The sequence below is a fragment of the Ahaetulla prasina genome, chromosome 1 (genome assembly GCF_028640845.1).
Source record: "Ahaetulla prasina isolate Xishuangbanna chromosome 1, ASM2864084v1, whole genome shotgun sequence".
Taxonomy (NCBI): domain Eukaryota; kingdom Metazoa; phylum Chordata; class Lepidosauria; order Squamata; family Colubridae; genus Ahaetulla; species Ahaetulla prasina.
The window spans coordinates 61,746,357-61,768,742 of NC_080539.1; the positions used below are offsets into that span (position 1 = coordinate 61,746,357).

Sequence of the window (22,386 nt, forward strand, 5' to 3'; positions counted from 1 at the left end):
ACCGACCCTCGCGCAGATCAGCAAATTAGCTTTCCTTCTCCAAACCAATTTTTTTTAAAAAAAAAAACCCGTTCTACCCAGAGCAAATGGCAAATAAGCAGCCTGCTTTGAGTCTGATTATTGTTTCATGGTGGTTGCCCTCTCTGATCTCCTTGTACATGACAAGGCACCTCTAACCCAGCGCTTTGTGTTTGTTATTGCCTCATTTCCCACCCTCGGCTTATATTCGGATCGGCTTATACTCGAGTCAATAGTTTTTCCCAGTTTTGTGGTAAAATTAGGTACCTCGGCTTATACTCGAGTATATACGGTAGTTCATTGAAAAAATGAACCTTTTTGAGGGCTTGGTGCAAATGTCTTTATTTCAGTAGGACTACCAGGACTGCTGCTAACATAAAAGGTGCCATTGTGCAGAATTCCACTAAATGCCCCATCTTTTTTTAAAAAAAAATATGCAAAATGTATTAAATATTGCACTTGCTTCCAGCTCCATGCATATGCAGTTGCCTGCTGGTCCCTTCCCTCATGTGGCAACCTTGTGCAGTGCACAGTTTGCACCTGGACTGCAATGGCCCTGAGGGCTACTTTAAGTTTATGTAAGTTGGAGGCTCTATTATATACTTTTACACAGGGAACAACACTCCTAGCAATAAATTGTGCATTACTCTAGAACTCAGTATTATATTTTCCTAAAAATGAATTTGCAAGCAAATGTCCACCAACTGAAATTTGTATGGTAGACTATCGTAATTGGACTCTGCTTAACTAAGACAGTAAAATGAGGCTAGAAACTTGATCAACCCCAATATAAATAATACTGTATGTATGTATGTATGTATGTATGTATGTATGTGTGTGTGTGTGTGTGTGTGTGTGTGTGTGTGTGTGTATACATACATGCATACATACATACATATGTATATTACTTTTAAATTATTAGTGTGTAACTGATCAACATTTTGTACCAGTTCTGTTTGAAAATATTGAAAATATTGAAAATATTGAAAATATTGAAAATATTGAAAATATTGAAAATATTGAAAAATAACAATAATAATAATGTGGATAAATCCTGATAAAAGATTATGAATCCTGAGACATTACATTATGGCTCTATTATTTATTTTGTTACCAAAGTTTCAAAATTAATATTTTAGCAATGTGGAATATAACCTTATTAGAAAGTATAAGAAATGTGTTATAGCCGAATAAGGCTGTTGAGTAGGGCTCATGAAGACTAGGTCAGAACAAAGGTTTGGTCAAAGCCTGCTTAAAAGACTACTGTGTTTCCCCAAAAAATAAGACCCTATCTTATATTTTTTGAACCCCGAAATAAGTACTTGGCCTTATTTTCAGGGAGGTCCTATTATTTTGGGGCATATGAGGAAACCAGAGGAAATGGCAGGGACCGGCTGCGCATGCATTTAAATATTTTCGGGGAGGACTTATTTTCAGGGGGGGCTTATTTTAGCAATGTGGAATATAACCTTATTAGAAAGTATAAGAAATGTGTTATAGCCGAATAAGGCTGTTGAGTAGGGCTCATGAAGACTAGGTCAGAACAAAGGTTTGGTCAAAGCCTGCTTAAAAGACTACTGTGTTTCCCCAAAAAATAAGACCCTATCTTATATTTTTTGAACCCCGAAATAAGTACTTGGCCTTATTTTCAGGGGCTTATTTTAGCAATCTGGAATATAACCTTATTAGAAAGTATAAGAAATGTGTTATAGCCGAATAAGGCTGTTGAGTAGGGCTCATGAAGACTAGGTCAGAACAAAGGTTTGGTCAAAGCCTGCTTAAAAGACTACTGTGTTTCCCCAAAAAATAAGACCCTATCTTATATTTTTTGAACCCCGAAATAAGTACTTGGCCTTATTTTCAGGGAGGTCCTATTATTTTGGGGCATATGAGGAAACCAGAGGAAATGGCAGGGACCGGCTGCGCATGCATTTAAATATTTTCGGGGAGGACTTATTTTCAGGGGGGGCTTATTTTAGCGCATGTGCTCAAAAGCCCAATTGGGCTTGTTATCAGGAGATGTCTTATGTTTGGGAAACAGGGTACCTAGGAATTTGCTGCCATGAGTTCTAAGTGGAAAAAAGGCAGGAGAAAGAAACAAAACATAAATAATAAAAAGAACCCACAATTTCTGCAGGATTCTTGCAGGAAAAAAGTGCTTTTAATATCTATGTGTGTACTCTGTTTAACTTCAAATGCTAAGTTAGAGATGACTAAAATAAATTTGCAAGCAAATGTCCACCAACTGAAATTTGTATGGTAGACTATCGTAATTGGACTCTGCTTAACTAAGACAGTAAAATGAGGCTAGAAACTTGATCAACCCCAATATAAATAATACTGTATGTATGTGTGTGTGTATACATACATATGTATATTACTTTTAAAGATACTGTATTTTTGATACCATATTCTTTTTGGGGACCCCCTTTTGCACTTTTATTGTTTTTCGTTCAAATAAATATTCATGTTATTTTACTTGGCTCTATCTTTATTTTTTACATTGACCAGTAGCTGCCTCATTTCCCACCCTCGGCTTATACTCGAGTCAATAGTTTTTCCCAGTTTTTGTGGTAAAATTAGGTACCTCGGCTTATATTCGGATCGGCTTATACTCGAGTATATACGGTAGTTCATTGAAAAAAAAATGAACCTTTTTTTGAGGGCTTGGTGCAAATGTCTTTATTTCAGTACAAATCCTAGTAAGATAAACAGATACTTTCCATTATTATACATTTGGGTGACAGTCTGTTTTCATACCTGAAGAAGGAGACATATTTTGCTACTCAAATTAATATATTCAGTTACTCAGATGAAACTATTTTTAAACATGGAGTACCCAAATTTAAGCATAGCTCTGTATTCGTTTACATGTTGGGTAATATCCCAACATAATCATTCTCAGAGTTTAAATTAATGAAACACATTAATCCCAATTATTTCAGTAGGACTACCAGGACTGCTGCTAACATAAAAGGTGCCATTGTGCAGAATTCCACTAAATGCCCCATCTTTTTTTAAAAAAAAATATGCAAAATGTATTAAATATTGCACTTGCTTCCAGCTCCATGCATATGCAGTTGCCTGCTGGTCCCTTCCCTCATGTGGCAACCTTGTGCAGTGCACAGTTTGCACCTGGACTGCAATGGCCCTGAGGGCTACTTTAAGTTTATGTAAGTTGGAGGCTCTATTATATACTTTTACACAGGGAACAACACTCCTAGCAATAAATTGTGCATTACTCTAGAACTCAGTATTATATTTTCCTAAAAATGAATTTGCAAGCAAATGTCCACCAACTGAAATTTGTATGGTAGACTATCGTAATTGGACTCTGCTTAACTAAGACAGTAAAATGAGGCTAGAAACTTGATCAACCCCAATATAAATAATACTGTATGTATGTATGTATGTGTGTGTGTGTGTATACATACATACATACATACATACATACATACATACATACATACATATGTATATTACTTTTAAATTATTAGTGTGTAACTGATCAACATTTTGTACCAGTTCTGTTTGAAAATATTGAAAATATTGAAAATATTGAAAAATAACAATAATAATAATGTGGATAAATCCTGATAAAAGATTATGAATCCTGAGACATTACATTATGGCTCTATTATTTATTTTGTTACCAAAGTTTCAAAATTAATATTTTAGCAATCTGGAATATAACCTTATTAGAAAGTATAAGAAATGTGTTATAGCCGAATAAGGCTGTTGAGTAGGGCTCATGAAGACTAGGTCAGAACAAAGGTTTGGTCAAAGCCTGCTTAAAAGACTACTGTGTTTCCCCAAAAAATAAGACCCTATCTTATATTTTTTGAACCCCGAAATAAGTACTTGGCCTTATTTTCAGGGAGGTCCTATTATTTTGGGGCATATGGAGGAAACCAGAGGAAATGGCAGGGACCGGCTGCACATGCATTTAAATATTTTCGGGGAGGACTTATTTTCGGGGGTGGGTGGGTTATTTTAGCGCATGTGCTCAAAAGCCCGATTGGGCTTGTTATCAGGAGATGTCTTATGTTTGGGAAACAGGGTACCTAGGAATTTGCTGCCATGAGTTCTAAGTGGAAAAAAGGCAGGAGAAAGAAACAAAACATAATTAATAAAAAGAACCCACAATTTCTGCAGGATTCTTGCAGGAAAAAAGTGCTTTTAATATCTATCTGTGTATTCTGTTTAACTTCAAATGCTAAGTTAGAGATGACTAAAATAAATTTGCAAGCAAAATATATCTAAATAATAAACAGAATGCAAGAGGTAAATAAACTGAGAGAGCTTTTAACTAACATATAAATCTCTACTTACTATAGCTAATGAAAAACAAACAGAATATGACAGACATACTGTGGAAACCCTGATGGGGGGCATAGATGAAAAGTCTACGCAAGATACAGAGCAGATGCTTGAAAAAGAAGAAATTGTTCACATGGTTCAATCAAAAGAAGAAGAGAACATTTTGACAGAGACTAAAATGGTGTTGAATATGGAAAACAAGGATGTTCCTGATGGTGACAGAAACTTGCCAAATGTGGATGTTGCTTTTGGATCAGTTGATTCAGAAAAAGATTTCATTACAGGTAACTTTCAGGATAGTTTGTTTCTTTATTTAAAAAATAGAATACAAAAACAGCTGCAAGATTATAATTCAGGAAACAACTGTTTTTAAAGTTATATTCATTACAAGAGCAATATCCTCTTCTGCATGTACATTTTTAGAGACAGATGTTTAGAGGCATAAAAGTTGCTATTATGAATCAGGTTATATCAAAGCCATAGAACTGTTCATTTTCAGCTTAGCAGATCATGACAACCTACTCAATGTTATAAACCACGTGTTATAAACTCAGCAGTGGAATCAAAGCACTGTTTTCTCTAAATAGTGCTAGGTATCCATTATACTTGCCTCATGACAGTGGAATAAGAAACATTTATTTCCACGTTAATTGACTGATTATGTGCCATCAACCTGAGGTCAACTCCTAGCAACCATAAGTTAGATTTTTTTCCATGACAATGTCTCCCTGATCTGGTCTTCCAGTGCTGCAATGTTAGCCTTGCTGCTGGTCATCCACTTCTCTTTCCTTCCAGCTTTCCCAGGATCAAAGCCTGTTCTATAGCTTGTCTTTGTATAATGTATCCAAAGTAAGATGATTTAATGAGTCACTCAAGTCTATTCAAAAAATTCAATGAGAGATGGGCAATCATTTTCTTTTGATCTTAGTAAATTACAATTTCTAGAATTCCCCACCATCCATTCTGATTAAATTGTAAAACTGAAATGTACAGTTCAGCATTCAATTAAAATAAAAACTATGCAAGCTTAAAATACAAACAGCAAACATACAACTTCAAAAGAGGTAACCTATTTTTTATATTTTATGTGTCTAATAAACTAAAGTTATTTTATGAAATCATTTATAAACCAGAACATTTTGCTTGGCATATTATTTACATATTATAAGCTGTGTTGAGATGCCCCAAAACTATAGTTTGATAAAAACAATTTCATTAAAAGGTTCAAAATCTTTGTTTTAATCTAAGGTCAAATTAATACTAAGGATGATGCCATGCAAGAAGATAGCAATCTATCAGAAGGAAATTCTGCTGCTCCATACATTCATTCTATTGTTGATGATGCAGTCCTGTCAGCCAAAGAAAATATGCAACCCATCACAAAAATTGTAAGTATTTTATCTTACTTGACATATAGTAGCTTTAAAAGCCACAATTTCCCATATGCTTTAATAGAATTTGTTTCCACGGTTAAGACATCAGGGTAAAAACCAGAGGACCTTAGGCACAAAGCCAGCTGAGTGATTCTTGGGCCAGTCACTTTCTCTAAGCCCTATAGGAAGGATGCAATGGCAAACCATTTCTGAAAAAACTTGCCAAGAAAACTTAAGGAACTTGTCTAGTCTCCAAGAATCAAATAAGATTGAACAAAAGGAAAAAAAATATATATCTGGTCATCCTCTACTGTTTCCTTCCAGCTTTTCTAGCATCAGAGCCTTTTCTAGAGAGTATTGCAAAATTGAAATGCACACAGTATTTGCAACCTAATTTGTAGTCTGTACTGTTCAAATATTATCAGTGACACTTCAATCTTCCTTTGAAGAAAATTATAAACATGTAGGGAGAAAATGCAAAGTATAGTAAGGTATTTTTTAATTTCAAAATATAGTAGGAAATAGCTATTTATGTAACACAATGGTATTTTCCTTAAAATTCAGTTTTGGAGCTTGCTTTTGTTGGTTTTTGTATATAGCTTGCTGGGTTTTTAAGCATATATTTGAGAACATTCATGTAGTTTTTGCCTTATTACATTAGTCAATAGATCTGAGCTCAGAATACAGGTACTCCTCGAGTTATGACAATTAAGGCCAAAATTTATGTTATTAAATGAAGCATCTCTTCAGTGAGTTTGCCCTATTTTACAACTTTTCTTGCCACAGTTGTTAAGTGAATCACTGCATTTGTTAAGTTAATTAACATGGTTGTTAAGTGAATCTGGCTTCCCCATTGGCTTTGCTTGTCAGAAGGTCACAGAAGCTGATCACATGACTCCAGAACACTACAACCGTCATAAATATGAACCCCTTGCCAAGCATGCAAATTTTGATCATGTGACCATGGGGAGATGCTGCAATGGTTGTTAAATATGAAAAAGGTCACTTTTTTCAGTGCCGGTGTAACTTTAAATAGTCACTAAATGGACTGCTGTAAATCGAGGACTACCTGTATTGGAACCTAGAGATTATCTGGAAGCTAGAATCTGCATTGTAAATTCCATTTCCTTATTTTCCTTGCGACGGAATAAGGAAAATACGTGACTTTCAGGAGCTCAGAAAAGTCCACCTAACACAGGGCTCTCTAACCTTAGTAACTTTAAGGCTTGTGGACTTCAACTCCCAGAGTTCCTCAGCCAGCAAAGCTGGCTGAGGGACTCTGGGAGTTGAAGTCCACAAGCCTTAAAGTTACTAAGGTTGGAGACCCTTGACCTAACGTATTATGGCTTCCCTCCTATAAAAGAGATCCTCTCTGTCATCGCGGCTTATCAAAAATAAAAAAAATAAAAAATCCTCCACCCACCTAAAGCTCTTTAGCAAAAGCTAGTTTAACCAGCGAGTTTAGAAAGGAGCGCTCCTGCACCTTTCTTCCGCTCAAAAGCCGGCTGAGCTTCTCCGCTTCCGGAACATACAACCGTGACTTGCAGGCACGGGACGATGACGTCGAGGGGTCGTCGTGGGGTCACGGTGAGGTGACGTGTCCCTGTGGAAACAGAAGCCGGGAAGGCAAGAGGGGGTGGGGGCGGCGAAGACTGTTGCACCAACGGGCGAGGAGGAGAGCGAGGGGTTGGTCGCAGGCCACTTTCTCCATGGAGTCCGTTGTCCCTTCCAGCAACAGCAGCGCCGCTCTGCTCGAGGGGCCGCTCTCCCGGGGCTATGCTTCCTTTAGGGACCGTCTTTTGTGGGTGAGGAAAAGAAGTAGGGAGGGATCAGCGGGTCTTTGGCTCTGGAAAGGAGCGGAATCCGTTCGTGCCTGCCAATATCCTCGGCTGCGGGCGGGGAAGGACGAGGGGGACGTATTGACAGGGCGGCGGGGGCCTGCCGAAGACAGCTGTTGTCAAGGGGGTGGATTGACAAAGCCGCTCGCTCGGCGAAGAAATAAGCGAAAGTCGAATCGGGCTATTGGGAAAAGAGCGTGTTCTCGTCTTCGGAATAAATAGTAATTTTTTTAAAAAAAACCTGCAAAAAGAAATATTTTTTTAAAAAAGCATACCAGAACAAAATGCTGGCTTTGTACTTGGATACGATTCTGCCATCAAGTCGCTTTCCAGTTCTAGTCACTACGTAGCCAGGTGTCCTTCATACTTTAGGATCGGATTTGTGGCTCTTGTGTAAATAAGAGAAGTACTAAGGAAATGGAGCAGAGGTGGGATTTGGAGAGCTGGGGGAGAGGAGGAATTTGTATCCATCCTGGCTTTTTTCCCAAATACTGAAGGGAGTAAAAATTGTTAGTTACAACGATGGCAGGAAAATAGTTTATGCATGAGTTTGTTTCTGTGTTGATAATTTAGTTCTAATTTCTCATGTTTGTGGAGCAATGCAAACTAGGTTGACTTCTGATAACAAAATTGTAAATGTGTAACAACCTGGATTGTAAAATGTTTGAAGTTACAGGACAGGAAGCTGTCAGAGATGGCAACATTTTAAAGAATACACATATCCATCTGAAAACATAAAATGCAAGCATGGGAAGTTCAGGAGAAAGTACTTTAAACTAATTCCATCATTGTTTCTTAAATTATATGTTAGGTATAGTATTAACCTTACTTAAATTTTGTTTGGCTGTAACAGTATGTTAAATTTCTGTTTTAGTCTTAAAATCGGTAGTGGTAAATTAATTACCTTTTTAGTAGCATTTTGAGATTATGGATGGGGAAAATAAAGCAAACATGAGCTATGCTAAAAAAACCTATTTGCTAGACTATGCACATTTTTAAAAGTTAAAAGTTAATATACAAAGATGAAACAGCACATTCAAAATCTATGAAATGTTGGATTCTAAATGTGAATCATCAAGAATAATAAACTAGGTAGAATGTAATTGGCCTTAAGTTGTTGCCATTAGCTTCTGGTCTGTCTATAATTAGAATATTAAAAATAAAGAATGTAAACTAGAATTGTTGTAAACAAATTCAAAGTAGGACAACATTACTTGAATTTCTTATTGAAATCTGTGACGTTATTCATCAGAGCATTGTGAATACTGTACACTTGAGTCTAGTTTTATGGCTTTTGGGAATAAGAACATAATGGAAAGTTATGGAATTAATTTGAGTGAACCTTCTTAAGTGAAATTTTCAGAGTTGTATCCTGCTATTTCTATATGTATGTTTAAATTATTTTAAATGTAGACACTTACCTTTTTTTTAAGCTGGTGTCAACACTACCTGAAAACATGCAGCCTGGTCCTGATTTCCATGGATTTCCTTGGGAGCCCATTATTATCACTGCCTTTGCTGGAATTGCTACACTTGCTATTTTCTTCTGGAGAACCTGTCTTTCTGTAAGTAATTTTTTAAAACTGCTTCTTTATAAGTAAACTAAAGTAAATAAGCACACCTGTTATATTAATACTTAGACCAGATAATTAACTTCAGCAGTGAATAATAAATCTCTGGATATCAGTTGATGCAGTTGAGAAAAATGATCAATTTTATCATTAGATGTAAACATATATTCTAAATGTTCTGCTAATAAAAAAAACTTAGCAGGTTATTTTATTAATCTGAAAAATGTGTTGTTGACATTTGTCTGCCAGCTTTGGTGTTGTTACTTTATGATTAAGTTTGAAACAGTATGGTAATTAAAAAGGCATACTATTTAATTCATTAATTTTTGATAATTTGGGCCTGAATTTTCAGGATAAACTCTGATTTGTGTAAGTATATTATCTGTGGAAACCAATTGTAAGGAAGAGAACAATAATATTGAGATTTGTAAAACCATAACAGTAAATCATGGCTGTTTATAAAACATATTGATGTGAAAGAAGATATGTAGTATGCATGCTGCTATTGTTAAAGTGCTCATCTTGAAATTACAATGTAGACAGTGACAAAATGACTTGATAGGCAACTAAACTTAAACTTCACAGAGCAAGATTTGGGCCAATCATTTAATCTTTATCTTGTTTATTATATCATTTGGCTAATTCTCTAATTATGCTTTGAAATTATGAGTATGTAAAAATTGTTGACTAAATTGTTCCTATATAAGAATTGAGTAAACCAAACCTATGGCTTAATTTTCCAGTAAGATTTTCAAGTAACTTGAAACTTTAATTATAATCAGCTTATATGTGTTATGTCACTTGATGCTTGCATTGGAAGCAGTTTATTAGTACTTGTTGTGTTAGAAGTAGTATATTTTTACACTGTCAGCACTTGGTTTTTATTGTTGAAATTATATTAATAAAATGGCTATTTTTATAACATTCTGTATTATTTTTATTCTTTGTAGGTTAAGAGTAGAATGTATCAAGGTAAAAAAATTTGCCCTTAAAAATTGTACTTTGACTAATTTGGGAGGGGAGTTAACTTGCTTAATAAAAGTGTGTGCTCTTATGAGTAATAGAATATGCTGTACTATCATGTGTACTTAATGCTATTTAGGCACGATGAACTTCTGTTTCAGTGTTGTGGGTCAATGACAGAGAAAGTTTAGGATTTCAAAACATCTTAACTCTTTCTCAATTCTCTATTTTTCAAATAATATCGTCCTGTTTATTTTGTATTATATTGGGTTTCTGTACTATGTTAATGTCACTTGGGAATAATTCTTTTTCTTCTGTAGAGGTTTTTGGACAGCTGAGGTGAGAATAGGAGCCTAAGAAACAATATGATTTCAGCCTTTACTGAATATTTATTATTTCCAAAATTCCCATTTTTTTCTCTCTGCCTCAGTCTTTCCAAATAAATTCCTAAATATCTCATCTTCGCTACCTCTACCTATAATTTTGGCCAATTTGTTCTCACAATGAGAAGTATCTTCTTTCTGACTCTGAAAGAAAGCCATAACTGGAATGTTTATCAACTCGAAACATTATTGTATTATTAGTTTGTAGAGTTTTCTTTTTTTCCTCACCATCATCTAAAAATACTAAACAGATTTGTACATTTAAATGACATGCTCCATAGTGGGAAATTGCCTGTTGTTATTTCCAGTGATGAAATTAGTGCTGTGGGAGAGGAGTACACAGGAAATTAATGGGTCAGCTTTTGCCATATAATAGCAAATACTCTACTTCTGCAACAAACTTGTTTTACATTTCTCCTTTTTTCCTTAGTGACAGAAGCACAGCTAGCAGAAAAAATTAAGACTCTTCTGAAAGAAAAAACAGAAATATTAGAAAAGTTGTCAGAATATGATCAAAAGGTATATATGCATTCATATCTTTCAATTGTGACATGAGACAAATACATGGAATAAGTATAAATGTCTTTCTGTGTGCATTTATTTATTTTTGATTAATGAAATAAAATTTATCATAATTTGTAATATTGACCAGGTAAGTAGGTAAGTCCTAAAAAACCAGATAAGTCCTAAAAAACATAAAAGTTAAAAGAATAAAATAAAAATAGTAGAGATTATCAAGTAACAAAGAAAAGTTGGGATTATAGGCCAAAATTACATTATTTCTCCTTTGTGATTAGATAAAGGAAAGAGTCAAGGAAGCTGTGGAGGAAGGCCAGAAAGAAAATACAAGTCTTGCAGAGGAAATTGCAAAGCTTAAGGTATATAGGAATGATATTTTTTTGTGTGTGCATGTGTTACAGAATTGAAATTCAGTTCAGTTCAATTGATATGACATATATGTTACAGGACACAAATAAGCTTCTTGATAACAGAATGAAAAATGTAAACAGCATGCTAGAAGAGGAGAAAAAACACAGTTTGAAGAAACAGCAAGAAGTAAGTAACTTATTTGCCACAAAGAGTTTAATCAGTCTTGGAATCCATAAGGAAGAACAATGTCCCAATTCTTGTTGCTCCTACTTCTACTGTATCCTGAGATCTAATATTCTGATATTTACCCAATTTATATATATTATTGTTATTATACTGATTTTACAGTCTGCTTTTGTACTGTAGTATATTATTGTGATAAGCTTTGTAGAAGGTAACATAATTTTCTAAATGTTTTTTTGTTCTTTACAGAGTATTGATTTGTTATAAGAATAACATATACAGTACATTTTGCTAAATCATAATATATATTGTGTTTGCATAGTGTATTTTGGTATGCAAAGTGTTTGTTGGAATTTATGTAAATCATTATAATAGTCTGTCATGTAGGCAGTATTATTTTTGCTTGGCAGGTGCTGTGAGAGAGGGTAAAAAAACAGTACCATGCTTGCTTGACACTATTGCCAGTAAAAATAATACAGGTAGTCCTCGACTTACAACAGTTTGTTTCGTGACCATTCAAAGTTATAACGGCACTGAAAAATATGACTTACGACTGTTTTTCACAGTTATGACCTTTACAGCATCCCCATGATTATGTGATCAAAATCCAGATGCTTGGCAACTGGTTCATATATATGACTTTTATTGTGTCCCAAGGTCATGTGATCACCTTTTGTGACTTTCTAACAAGCAAAGTCAATAGGGAAGCCCAATTCACATAACTGGGTTACTAACTTATTAACTGCACTGATTCACTTAACTGTGGCAAGAAAGATTGTAAAAAGGGGCAAAACTTAATAATTGACACACTTAACAACATAAATTTTGGGTTCAATTGTGGTCATAAATCAGGGACTACCTTTATCCAATGCTCTATATTAAATACGTTATAATTTTTTTACACTGAAACTAGTCAGTTTCTTCTAAGAGCCTTTCTAAGCCTTTCTTTGAGGAACTATGGACGCTTTTTCTAAAATGATCTATATTGGAGATTTATAACCATTTTGATTTTCTGATTTAAACTAGTAAATAATTGGGAGTTTTGCTATTATTAATCCGAATATTGCTTAACTCTGTCAAAAAATATGTGCATAAAAATCATAACAAATTTGTTATTGCATTAACTGAAATTGACTTTATGTACAATGTACATGACAGTTTTTTTATTTCTATTTTATAGATTATGGAAGCACATAAATCTTTAGAGAAACTCCAAGAAGTCATTACTTTGCATTCTGTAGAACTCTCTGAGGTAAAGTATCTGGATCTTCAACTTAAAGCAGTTTTTATGACTATTAAAAACTTATCTATAAACTTAAAGTTTGGACGGATAAAATTCTTGCATAGGTGCTTTGGAATATGATTTTTTTTAAAGATTTGTATCTCAGATGTGGAATTATTGACACAGGTTCAAATAGCTCTTAATGAAGCTAAATTAAGTGAAGAAAAAGTGAAGTCTGAATTGCATCGAATGCAAGAAGAAAATATGAGACTGAAGAAGAGTAACGAGCAAGTAAGTTGTGCTTACTCAATTATTCCTAATAAATTACTTTTTGAATATACTAGCCTGCATGTTAGGTTTATTGAATGTTACATATTTCATTGAGGACACAAGTAATGCCATAAGGCAATTAAGAAAAGGGGGAATTGAATAGTAATTGAGAATATTGAGGAAACAAACTGGATATAGGAGAATGCTGTACAGACATTTATATCCAAGTTAACTAAAGAGTATTGCAGCGGGGGGTAAGCCACTATGGAAAGTTGCTGTTAAAGGAAAACATTGTTTTCTAATGCCAGCTTGATTTCTTCAAAATTATATTTTAAGAATGCTTTTGCCATCAAACATATGAAACACCCAAAATGTCCATTATATCCATTATTTTCCTCTGGTTAGTTTATTCTGTGGTGTAATGATATTCACAAATGTTAAACAAGTGCACATGAGTGTGTGCACCCCCTAAAATACAAGTGAAAGAAAAGCATTTCAAATTATGATTTTCACTTTAAACTGTGAATATTTAGATGCCTGCAGTAGTTTACTGAGCACTTGATGAGAACCTCGTCTTGAAAGATACATTTTGATAATATTTTAACTTATTTTTTTAGCTGCTGCAAGAAACAGAGGGATGGAGCGAAAGGCATGCTGAACTCAGTGAACAGATAAAGTTATATCAGAAGTCTCAGAAAGACGCTGAAGAAGCACTTGCCTATAAAGAAAATGAAACTGAGGTAAATTCGGTTTAGCTATCCAGTAGTTTGTTCTGATTGCATCATTATATTGCTGCATCAAGTATTCTATTTCTTTTGGGTTTTTTTGCTGCTGCTTTAGGTTTTGACAAACTGCATTATGCAGCTGAAGCAACTTGATGCAGATTTTGAGTCAGAAGATAAGAAACAGGAAGGAAATGACCTGGCCAATGGAGAGATCTCAGGTACCTAAAACTCAGAAAATAGATTTCTTACATGGTACTAGCATGAAGCTCAATTTTGAACAGTAGTTAATTGAGCATTAGTTAAAATAGTACTGGAGCCCACCAGTTATGAACAAATCTTATAGTGATTATAGTGATTTTTAGTTAAAGGAAAAGCTTGTTCCATCTCTCAAAACAATATAATTTCTGCCTTGACTTCAATTCCTTACACTAATTGGCTATGATAGTCATCATTCCACTTTATATGATATGTCTGTTAGAGCGAAACAACAACCTTGGTTCAAAATAATGTTGTTTACAAATTGTTAAACAACTATTTTTCTCTTTCACAAATATGACTAGATCTGATGGTTCTTGGATAGTAGCATGACTTGTTCTCAGAATTCCAGATTTGCCTACCATCCCCAAAAGAATAAGGACCCAAATAGAGAGCATCTTGTATTAGCAATAGCACTTAGTTTATTTCATATACTTAATTATTATATCATATACTTATTTTTTATTATACTGTATTATCCCGGTCATAAGAACCTGGGGGGGGCTATGAAAATAAAAGCAAAATGATAATAAAACCACTAATAAAAATAATGAATTGTTAGATAAGTGCACTTCTTATATTGTACTTTGCAATGTAATTCACAAGATAACTAGCTGAATTTCTATTGCCATACTTTCTTGCCTTAGCAGCAATGTTTAATTTGTATGATGATATTTTAATTTAACAAATAAAATAAATAAATACAAATAAATTATTGCTTCAAAGTGAAAGTTTATAAGAGCTCCCTTTTGAAAATATTATTTCCATGTTAAACCAAATGAAATAATGTCTTTCTTTCCTTAGATTCCAGGAATGAAAAGATGAAGGTTCAGATTAAACAAATGATGGATGTTTCAAGGGTATATAACACATTGATTTACCTAATTAATGACCCATGTTTATATTATAGCATAGTTCATCACTTGCTATTCATTAATTTTTTGCAGGTTAAAACAACATTATCTATCATTGAGGAAGAAAGAGATCACTTACGGTCCAAACTAAATGATGAAGTAGCAGCAAGACATGAATTAGAAGGTGTGTTCAGCAAATAAGAGTTTAAAATTATTGTTTTAAATGAAGTATTATCCTGTTTAATTTTGGAGTCAAACAATGTCTATCCAGCTTTTAGATTTAGATTTTACTCTTTAACAGTTCAAAGTTTTATAGCTGTTAGGTTAGATATCTGTTAGTCTTGACTTCATATCCAAAAACCCAGAAAAATGCAGTTCTTACTGGAGAGCAATTCTGAGTGAGCCTTGATGATTTATTTTGGCTCCTGCATTTTGATTTCACAGAGGGAGTCCCAAACATAGGCAGGGAATCAGATTGTCTATCCTCTTTTTCAAATTATCAGGTTTTCAAATATGTCCTGACTGCTATCCTGAAACTAGAATGTATTTTGTGTCTTTGATTTAGTTTTTGACTCCTGACAACTGCCTAGATTAGTTTCTGCAGTTTTCTTGGCAAAATTTTTCAGAAGTGGCTTACCATTGCCTCCTTCCTAAGACTGAGAAAAAGTAATTTTCCCAAGATCACTCCGCTGGCATTGTGCCTAAAGTGGGATCGGAATTCAACCTGTTTCTAGCCTTATACCTTAATCATTATGCCAAACTGGCTCTTCAAACCAGAACATGGGCCTAGTAAAAAGAAGGGCTGTGCATAAGCCAATTTTAATTTTTTGTGTGTACTTTTAGGATGTGCATATGTATATTCTGCCGAATATAAGCATCATGTTGCCTCTTTGCTCTCTTCCTTATTTCCCTCATCCATACTTCACTAAGCCCAAGCAGGGGTTGGACTAGAAAACCTCCAAGGTCCCTTCCATCTCTGTTATTCTATTCACCTCTGGGGACTGCTATCTTTTTTTTTTTAATCCGCTCCTAAATGTCTTCATTCTCTAAGTAGTGTTTTGTGTTTCTACATCAGCCCACATAATAAGTGTTAAGAACATTGCTATAAAGAATGCAGTAATACTATGTAATTCATTTTATTGCAGAGCAAATCAAGAAGCTGGAACATGATTCATGTTCCACACAGACAGTAAAATCTCAGCTAGAAAGTGAATGTAAAATGCTCCAACAGAAAGTAGAAATTCTCAATGAACTTTATCAGCAGAAAGAGATGGCACTTCAAAAGTAAGTATTTTTAAATCATCATAGGGACTATAATATAATTAAATTGTGATTCTACGCTAAATCAACTCCTAGCCTCTACTACAGCAGTTTTCAACTGATGGCATAAATGATGATGTTAAGGCATACCTGCTAGTAGTTCTGGAAAAATGGAGGAAACTGCACATGGCAATTGTTAAGAAAGCAAGCACACTCTCCAGCCCTGGTTACCATATTTAAATATTTACTTATCCATTGAAAAATGTTTATATATTTGGTATCTTGCAGAATAAACTGTTTCTAAAAACAATACATTCAGTAGAATGCTTACATATCCATATTACAAAAGGAAATTTAGCAGTATCAGGAGAAACGAAACCTAATGAAGTAGTAAGAAAGAATTGCTAGGTGTGCTTCAAGATGTTTCATTAGGGGAATAGTATCCAAAACTTGTCCATGCTGTGACCTTTATTGCATTTAAATGGGATTGGGTTTTTTTTTTTAGGCTAATGTGTTAAGCCTAATATGTTAATGGGTTTTAAGGAATCAGCCTAAATTTAAATATTTCATTTTAAATCATTTTAGTGTTTGTAAAAATTGTTTTAATATGGCTGTAAACCGCCCTGAGTCCTTCAGGAGAAGGGCGGTATAGAAATATAAACAAACAAACAAATAAATAAATAAGCACTATGCTTTTACCATTTCTTCAGTGACAGTCACAGCTCTGAAGTTTTGTTTCAGATTTCTAAAATAAGATGAAGTCTTTTCTTAAAGGATGTGTTCACATTTTAAATGAACTTGTCTCTGCTGGTTTCTCATGCTTATGTTCTTTTGCTGGAAAGTAAAGTGCCAGCATATTTGATAATGTCAAATGGAGAAGGGCACGCTCTTCCTCCTTCCTTAACAAGTACTCTTGTATCTCTTCAGGATTACTTTGACTGTCTTCCTACCACATCTTCTTCTGGTTACTTGCTTGAATGTTGCCAAGTGGTACATAACTTGATTGTATTTCATTATGCCACTTTTTATTTTGTCCAAGGAAATTGACACAAGAGGAGTATGAACGTCAAGAGAAAGAGCAGAAGCTTTCTGCTGCAGATGAAAAAGCAGTCCTGGCTATTGAAGAAGTGAAAATTTACAAGTAATTCTGATATGTAAATACGTTAACTTTTGATTTTGAGGGAAAGCGTTGTGATTAGAAATAACTTTTCATCTTCTTTGACAGGCAGAGAATTCAGGAAATGGAGGAGGAATTGCAAAAAACAGAGCGGTCTTATAAAAATCAGGTCTGGAGATATTTCAAGACTTTCTGAAAAAGAAAACTTTACTTTATAAGGTGTTCTGTAAATTAAAACATTTTTCTTTAATATTTTCAGATTGCTGCCCATGAGAAGAAGGCCCATGACAATTGGGTAAGGCTGTACAAAGAACAGCATTTCAGCTTTGAACATTTTGTTAAATTTATTTACTCTAAGCTCTTGATAGTCCTAAAAAGCTGTTCTAGTAGGCTATCCTTTTCAAGCGATATTTGACTAACAGTTTTGGATTTATGTACTTCTATCTTTTCTATAGCTCATAGCACGCTCTGCAGAGAGAGCATTAGTTGAAGAAAAGAGGGAATCTGCCGGCTTGAGACAAAAGTAAGTATGTTTTATGTTTCTAAGAGACAACACTAAGGAAGAGATATCTTTTTTTAAAGTGGCTGGAATTCCATTAAGACTGTTCTTTTTTTCTTATTAGAATCATAGAGGTGAATCAGAAAATAGCTTCCCTTCAGAGACCAATAATCGTCAAACCGACTGCAGGCCGGCCAGACCATCAGACTTTACCTCGCAGAGGTATAATAGTTGTTTCCCATGTATTGAAACTTACCACTTTAGAAGAGTAAATAGATACTTTGCCACATTTCCTATGTATTATTTTTACTTCGTAACAGGTCCAGTAAGTCGAGATGGATCTTTTGGGCCCTCACCTGTGAGTGGTGGAGCTCCTTCCCCACCACTGATGATGGAACCCCCTGGACGACCTCCTTCTGCCAATCCAAGAGATGGATCAAGAGGTGAACTTAGTAAGCAATCTTTTTAAAAAAAAATAATTATTCTGCAGCAAAAAACTAATATTTATCTTCTAAACAGATATACATAGTTTAATTTTAACTATTTGTATTTTTTTTATACAAAAAGGTATATTACCTTTTTACCATTTGTAAGCAGTGCAGAGTTGCCTTATCACTGAGATGATAAATTTAATAAATAAATAAATAAAAGGACTCTGGAGTTAACAACAGCACAGGTAGTCCTCATTGTAAAACTGCAACTAGGACAGACAACTCAGTCATTAAGTGAACTGGTTACTAAGCAAAAAATTACATGCCTGCAACTGTGTTTACAATTTTATTTCAGCTTTCCTTTGTTTTGCAGCATTAGCAGGCTATGACCCTAAACAGCTGGGTGAGCTCAATTGGCAGGAAAGGTTCCCGAAACTCAACTCATGAGAAAATCTTATAGCTCTTTTCCCCCCACTGTGTTGCCCTTTGGAATGCTCACCCAGAAGAAAAATGATTGTATTTATTGGAGAGGAAGGGATTATAACAAAGTAAGCAGCACACAAAGGGGAATATTAATTGAAAAGAATGCCCTAGTTCCAGCTCTTTGCTTAGCACACAGGAGCCCTCTAGGAGGCAACAGAAATCAGCTACTTAGGAGGCAAAAGAAAGCCTTTAGTGAGAGACTGAGTAGGGTCTTGTAAATTTCAGGCTGGAAGGATCTGCAAATTAAGCTCCTGGATGAACTTGTTAACCTACCATTAGCGCTTTTTAGGAGGCATGCTGCAGAGAAAAACCACTTGGGAAGAAAGAGTTTGTTTAGCCAGTGATAGTCAACCTGGTCCCTACCGCCCACTTGTGGGTGTTCCAGCTTTCATGGTTTCCCCAAAAGTAGGACATGTCCCAAAAATAGGACATGTCCCGAAAATAAGGGCAAGACTGATTTTTGGGATGGGTTTAAATATATGGCCTCCCCTGAAAATAACCCCCCTCTCTCTCACACTCACACACACACGCACACACAGGTCCCTCAAACCCCCCCCCAACCTTCCCAAGGCAACAACATTCCTGCAAACTCCTGTCCTCCTACCCCTTTCGCCGCCCATGGCACCGACCATAGACCTTGAGCTCCTGCTCCATGGTGGCAGCTCACCCACTCTCGCTCCCGTGCCCAGGCGCTACATCTGCATAGCCTGCGCTACCAAGCACCCACCACAGGGGGCCACAGCGCAAGCATCGCCACCCCGGGGCTTCCTTGGCAGGGTGGCCACCAGCAGCAGAGAGGCCTCCATGTCTGGCATGCAGTCGCAGAGAACTACAACAGCAGGCCTGGCACATCCTGCAGCTGGGCGCAGGTCTCAGCAGGGATGGCTGAGGTGCTGCAGATGTTGCTGCTGCCATCGCCACCAGTTGTGGAGGCCCGGCAGCCCACTGCGGCCAAGCTCAGCTGTGGGCAAGGAGCATTGACCATGGATGGGCTGGCCGAGTTGTGCCTGTCAGGGCTGCCCTTAGTGCGGGTGCCGGCATCTCGCTGCCAGGTGCCTGGAAAGTGTGCCTGCTTTTGGCCGCATGCAAGGAAAGCAGCAGAAGCAGCAGAAGTCTTTCTTTCTCTCTCCCAAACTCTGCCTCTGCAGCTTCCAAACCCCAGCCAGGGCAGCGGCTGCTCTGGGAGCGTGCTTCCCACTCTATGGTGACAGCTGGAGCTGGACCCTTCAGGGAAAGCTGGCCCAGGCTGTGGCTTATGTGCAGGTGCTGGGCGCCAGTGGCATTGGCCACGAGCTCCTGAAAGACCTGGTGCTCACCAGCTTTGCCCACATCGACATGGTGAGGCCTGGGAGACACGTGAGCGGGGGTGGGGACAGGCACTCACGCGGCTTAGTGCCTTTGGGCCGCTTGCGTTCTATACACACACCCTGCGGGAGGGGAGGAGCTTGATTGACTCACAGTGGACTCCTGGTTGTGAGTGCGCAGGCCGCCCGGGGCCTCTTGCACCCCCGAAATAATAAGACTCCCCGATAATAAGGCCAAGTCCTTATTTCGGAGTTCAAAAGAAAATAAGACCCTGCCTTATTTTCGGGGAAACATGGTATTTATTTAAAAACATATTCTACGTTTTCTTTTTGAACTCAAGGTAAGGTGCATAATTCTCTGCCTTTTTTCATATCTTTTAAGATGGTTTGGAAAGAAAGATGATTGGCATAAAATCACTGCATTTTCAGAACTCATGTTGAATTCAAGCCTAAATCTTCTCAGTCCTTCTTAAATCACACTAGTTTAAAAATAGATGTATCTCTTTTTATAAAGAAGATATAAGATATAAAGAAACATAGGGTGGCCTCATGGTTGTTTTTGGACACCCTTTGTTATTCCTTTCAGCTCAGTTAGCGTGAACAATAGTCAGAATTGGGAGATTGTTGTCTAAAGTAACTGGAGGGCACTGTGTTGCACAGCCTTTAATTGGCAAGATGATAATCTCTCTACCAAACTGTATTTAATCCTCAGATACTATGACTGATGGCCCTCCAGTCCAAAAAAGGCATTCTGATCTATCAGGAAGAATGTCTGCTCCAGGTAAGAATGGCAAGAGATTCCATCTACATTTTGAAAATGTACCAACTTTTTTCAAGCAATATTATATACGTCATTTTTTTTTTCTCCTTCCAGATCTTGGTCCCCCTGTAACAACACTGATCAACTGTGGGCCAAGAACATCTTCTCCTTCAACTGCAGTTCTTGATGGAATAGTAAGTGGGGAGGTTTCTATTTCTTTGGGTGAAATGACATACTGTACGGAATCTTTGTTTTGTTACCTTATATATGCCATATCATGCCTTACTTATGTATCAATTTCTATTTATCTCTCACCCCATCTTTATATTGCTGGGGTGCAATATCTTATCAAAGCAAAATCTTACCAAAGAGCTTGAGGTCTCCCATGTTTCTGCTGCCCCACCTTCCTCTGGTGAAGCAACTGCAGTGAGTACCAAGAGGCTGGGAATGGTGCCTTTCTCCTGCATTTGATGGAAAAGATGTAAAAAGCATGGTGTGCTTCATGACTCAGCATGAATGATGTGGTGCAAAACTCATTCTGGGTTGCAGTTCTTTCCCTTGGCTTTGCAATTTGTTAAAGCTAAATGAGTTGTTGGGCAATATAATCCAGTTGCTTCATAAACGGTGGTGCTTGACACTTAAGGCTTTTCTAATCCCTGAGGACCTCTGATCATTTTCTTCTGTCCGTGGTGTGGGATTTGGATTAGCTGGTATTATAAAGGAATGCACTTAGAAGAGTGTCTGGTTCAGATTTGGATTGCCATTTTGAGAGTGCTTTTATAGGATAATACTTTTTTTTATTATTTACATTTATATCCCGCCCTTTTCCGAAGACTCAGGGCGGCTTACACTATGTTAAGCAATAGTCTTCATCCATTTGTATATTATATACAAAGTCAACTTATTACCCCCAACAATCTGGGTCCTCATTTTACCTACCTTATAAAGGATGGAAGGCTGAGTCAACCTTGGGCCTGGTGGGACTTGAACCTGCAGTAATTGCAAGCAGCTGCTGTTAATAACAGACTGCATTAGTCTGTTGAGCCACCAGAGGCCCCTATAATATTTTGATGCCTGAATACAAGAATATTCTTGAAAAAGAAAATTTCCATAAAACACAGTGAGCTCTAAATTTGGAAATTTAAGATCTTTTCAGCAACAATATTTCTTAAAGTACTTTTAATCTATAGTTTTGTAATTTCATGAAGAATGCCCTGATAGATAACTAACACTGCAGTCTTCTACAGGTTAACATTGGTTCTAAAGGCCCACCACCTTTCCCGGGACCCCCCATGATGACATCTCCAGCAGTTGGGCCTTTGCCCCCTCCTATTCGGTTTGGACCACCCCCCCGCCTGCCCTATGGACCGCGGCCTCTTCCTCTTGCGTTAGGTATGGACTCTACTGTACATTGTGCTTTTTTCAGATTATTTAGCTTTATTGCTAAATACCTTTCAAATGTCTTTTAGTACATATCACAGTTTGCTAAACATGCACTTCAAAAGAAATTCCGTTTTTAGTATTCAAAGAAATGTTATTTTGTATAGAATATGAAATTGTGTTATATACGGAACATGCAAGGATTGGCCCTAACAGTAACACCAATTTGAGTGTACTAAGCATAATTGATTTTTAGCAAAACAAATAAAAAAAGGAAAAAGCTTGGAAGTGTCAAAAGGCACAGATT

The 22,386-nt window shown here is 36.3% G+C and overlaps 1 protein-coding gene across 5 annotated transcripts in view; it reads left to right on the forward strand.

The window, feature by feature from the left end:
* Window positions 1-22,386, forward strand: part of MIA3 (MIA SH3 domain ER export factor 3) — a 46,531-nt gene that overhangs the window by 12,831 nt on the left and 11,314 nt on the right. For 2 of the 5 annotated variants that reach the window (XM_058165460.1, XM_058165464.1), the window contains 24 exons: window positions 4,356-4,622; window positions 5,587-5,726; window positions 8,983-9,114; window positions 10,071-10,092; window positions 10,897-10,985; window positions 11,264-11,344; window positions 11,433-11,522; window positions 12,700-12,771; window positions 12,928-13,032; window positions 13,629-13,751; window positions 13,852-13,954; window positions 14,796-14,851; window positions 14,939-15,029; window positions 15,991-16,129; window positions 17,145-17,246; window positions 17,331-17,391; window positions 17,482-17,517; window positions 17,678-17,745; window positions 17,846-17,943; window positions 18,042-18,173; window positions 20,652-20,720; window positions 20,814-20,893; window positions 21,033-21,125; window positions 21,947-22,091. In XM_058165460.1, coding sequence (XP_058021443.1) covers window positions 4,356-4,622; window positions 5,587-5,726; window positions 8,983-9,114; window positions 10,071-10,092; window positions 10,897-10,985; window positions 11,264-11,344; window positions 11,433-11,522; window positions 12,700-12,771; window positions 12,928-13,032; window positions 13,629-13,751; window positions 13,852-13,954; window positions 14,796-14,851; window positions 14,939-15,029; window positions 15,991-16,129; window positions 17,145-17,246; window positions 17,331-17,391; window positions 17,482-17,517; window positions 17,678-17,745; window positions 17,846-17,943; window positions 18,042-18,173; window positions 20,652-20,720; window positions 20,814-20,893; window positions 21,033-21,125; window positions 21,947-22,091 — 2,394 coding nt within the window. The remainder of the gene's footprint in view (window positions 1-4,355; window positions 4,623-5,586; window positions 5,727-8,982; window positions 9,115-10,070; window positions 10,093-10,896; window positions 10,986-11,263; window positions 11,345-11,432; window positions 11,523-12,699; window positions 12,772-12,927; window positions 13,033-13,628; window positions 13,752-13,851; window positions 13,955-14,795; window positions 14,852-14,938; window positions 15,030-15,990; window positions 16,130-17,144; window positions 17,247-17,330; window positions 17,392-17,481; window positions 17,518-17,677; window positions 17,746-17,845; window positions 17,944-18,041; window positions 18,174-20,651; window positions 20,721-20,813; window positions 20,894-21,032; window positions 21,126-21,946; window positions 22,092-22,386) is intronic. The other 3 variants (XM_058165461.1, XM_058165462.1, XM_058165463.1) reach the window with 3 other exon arrangements.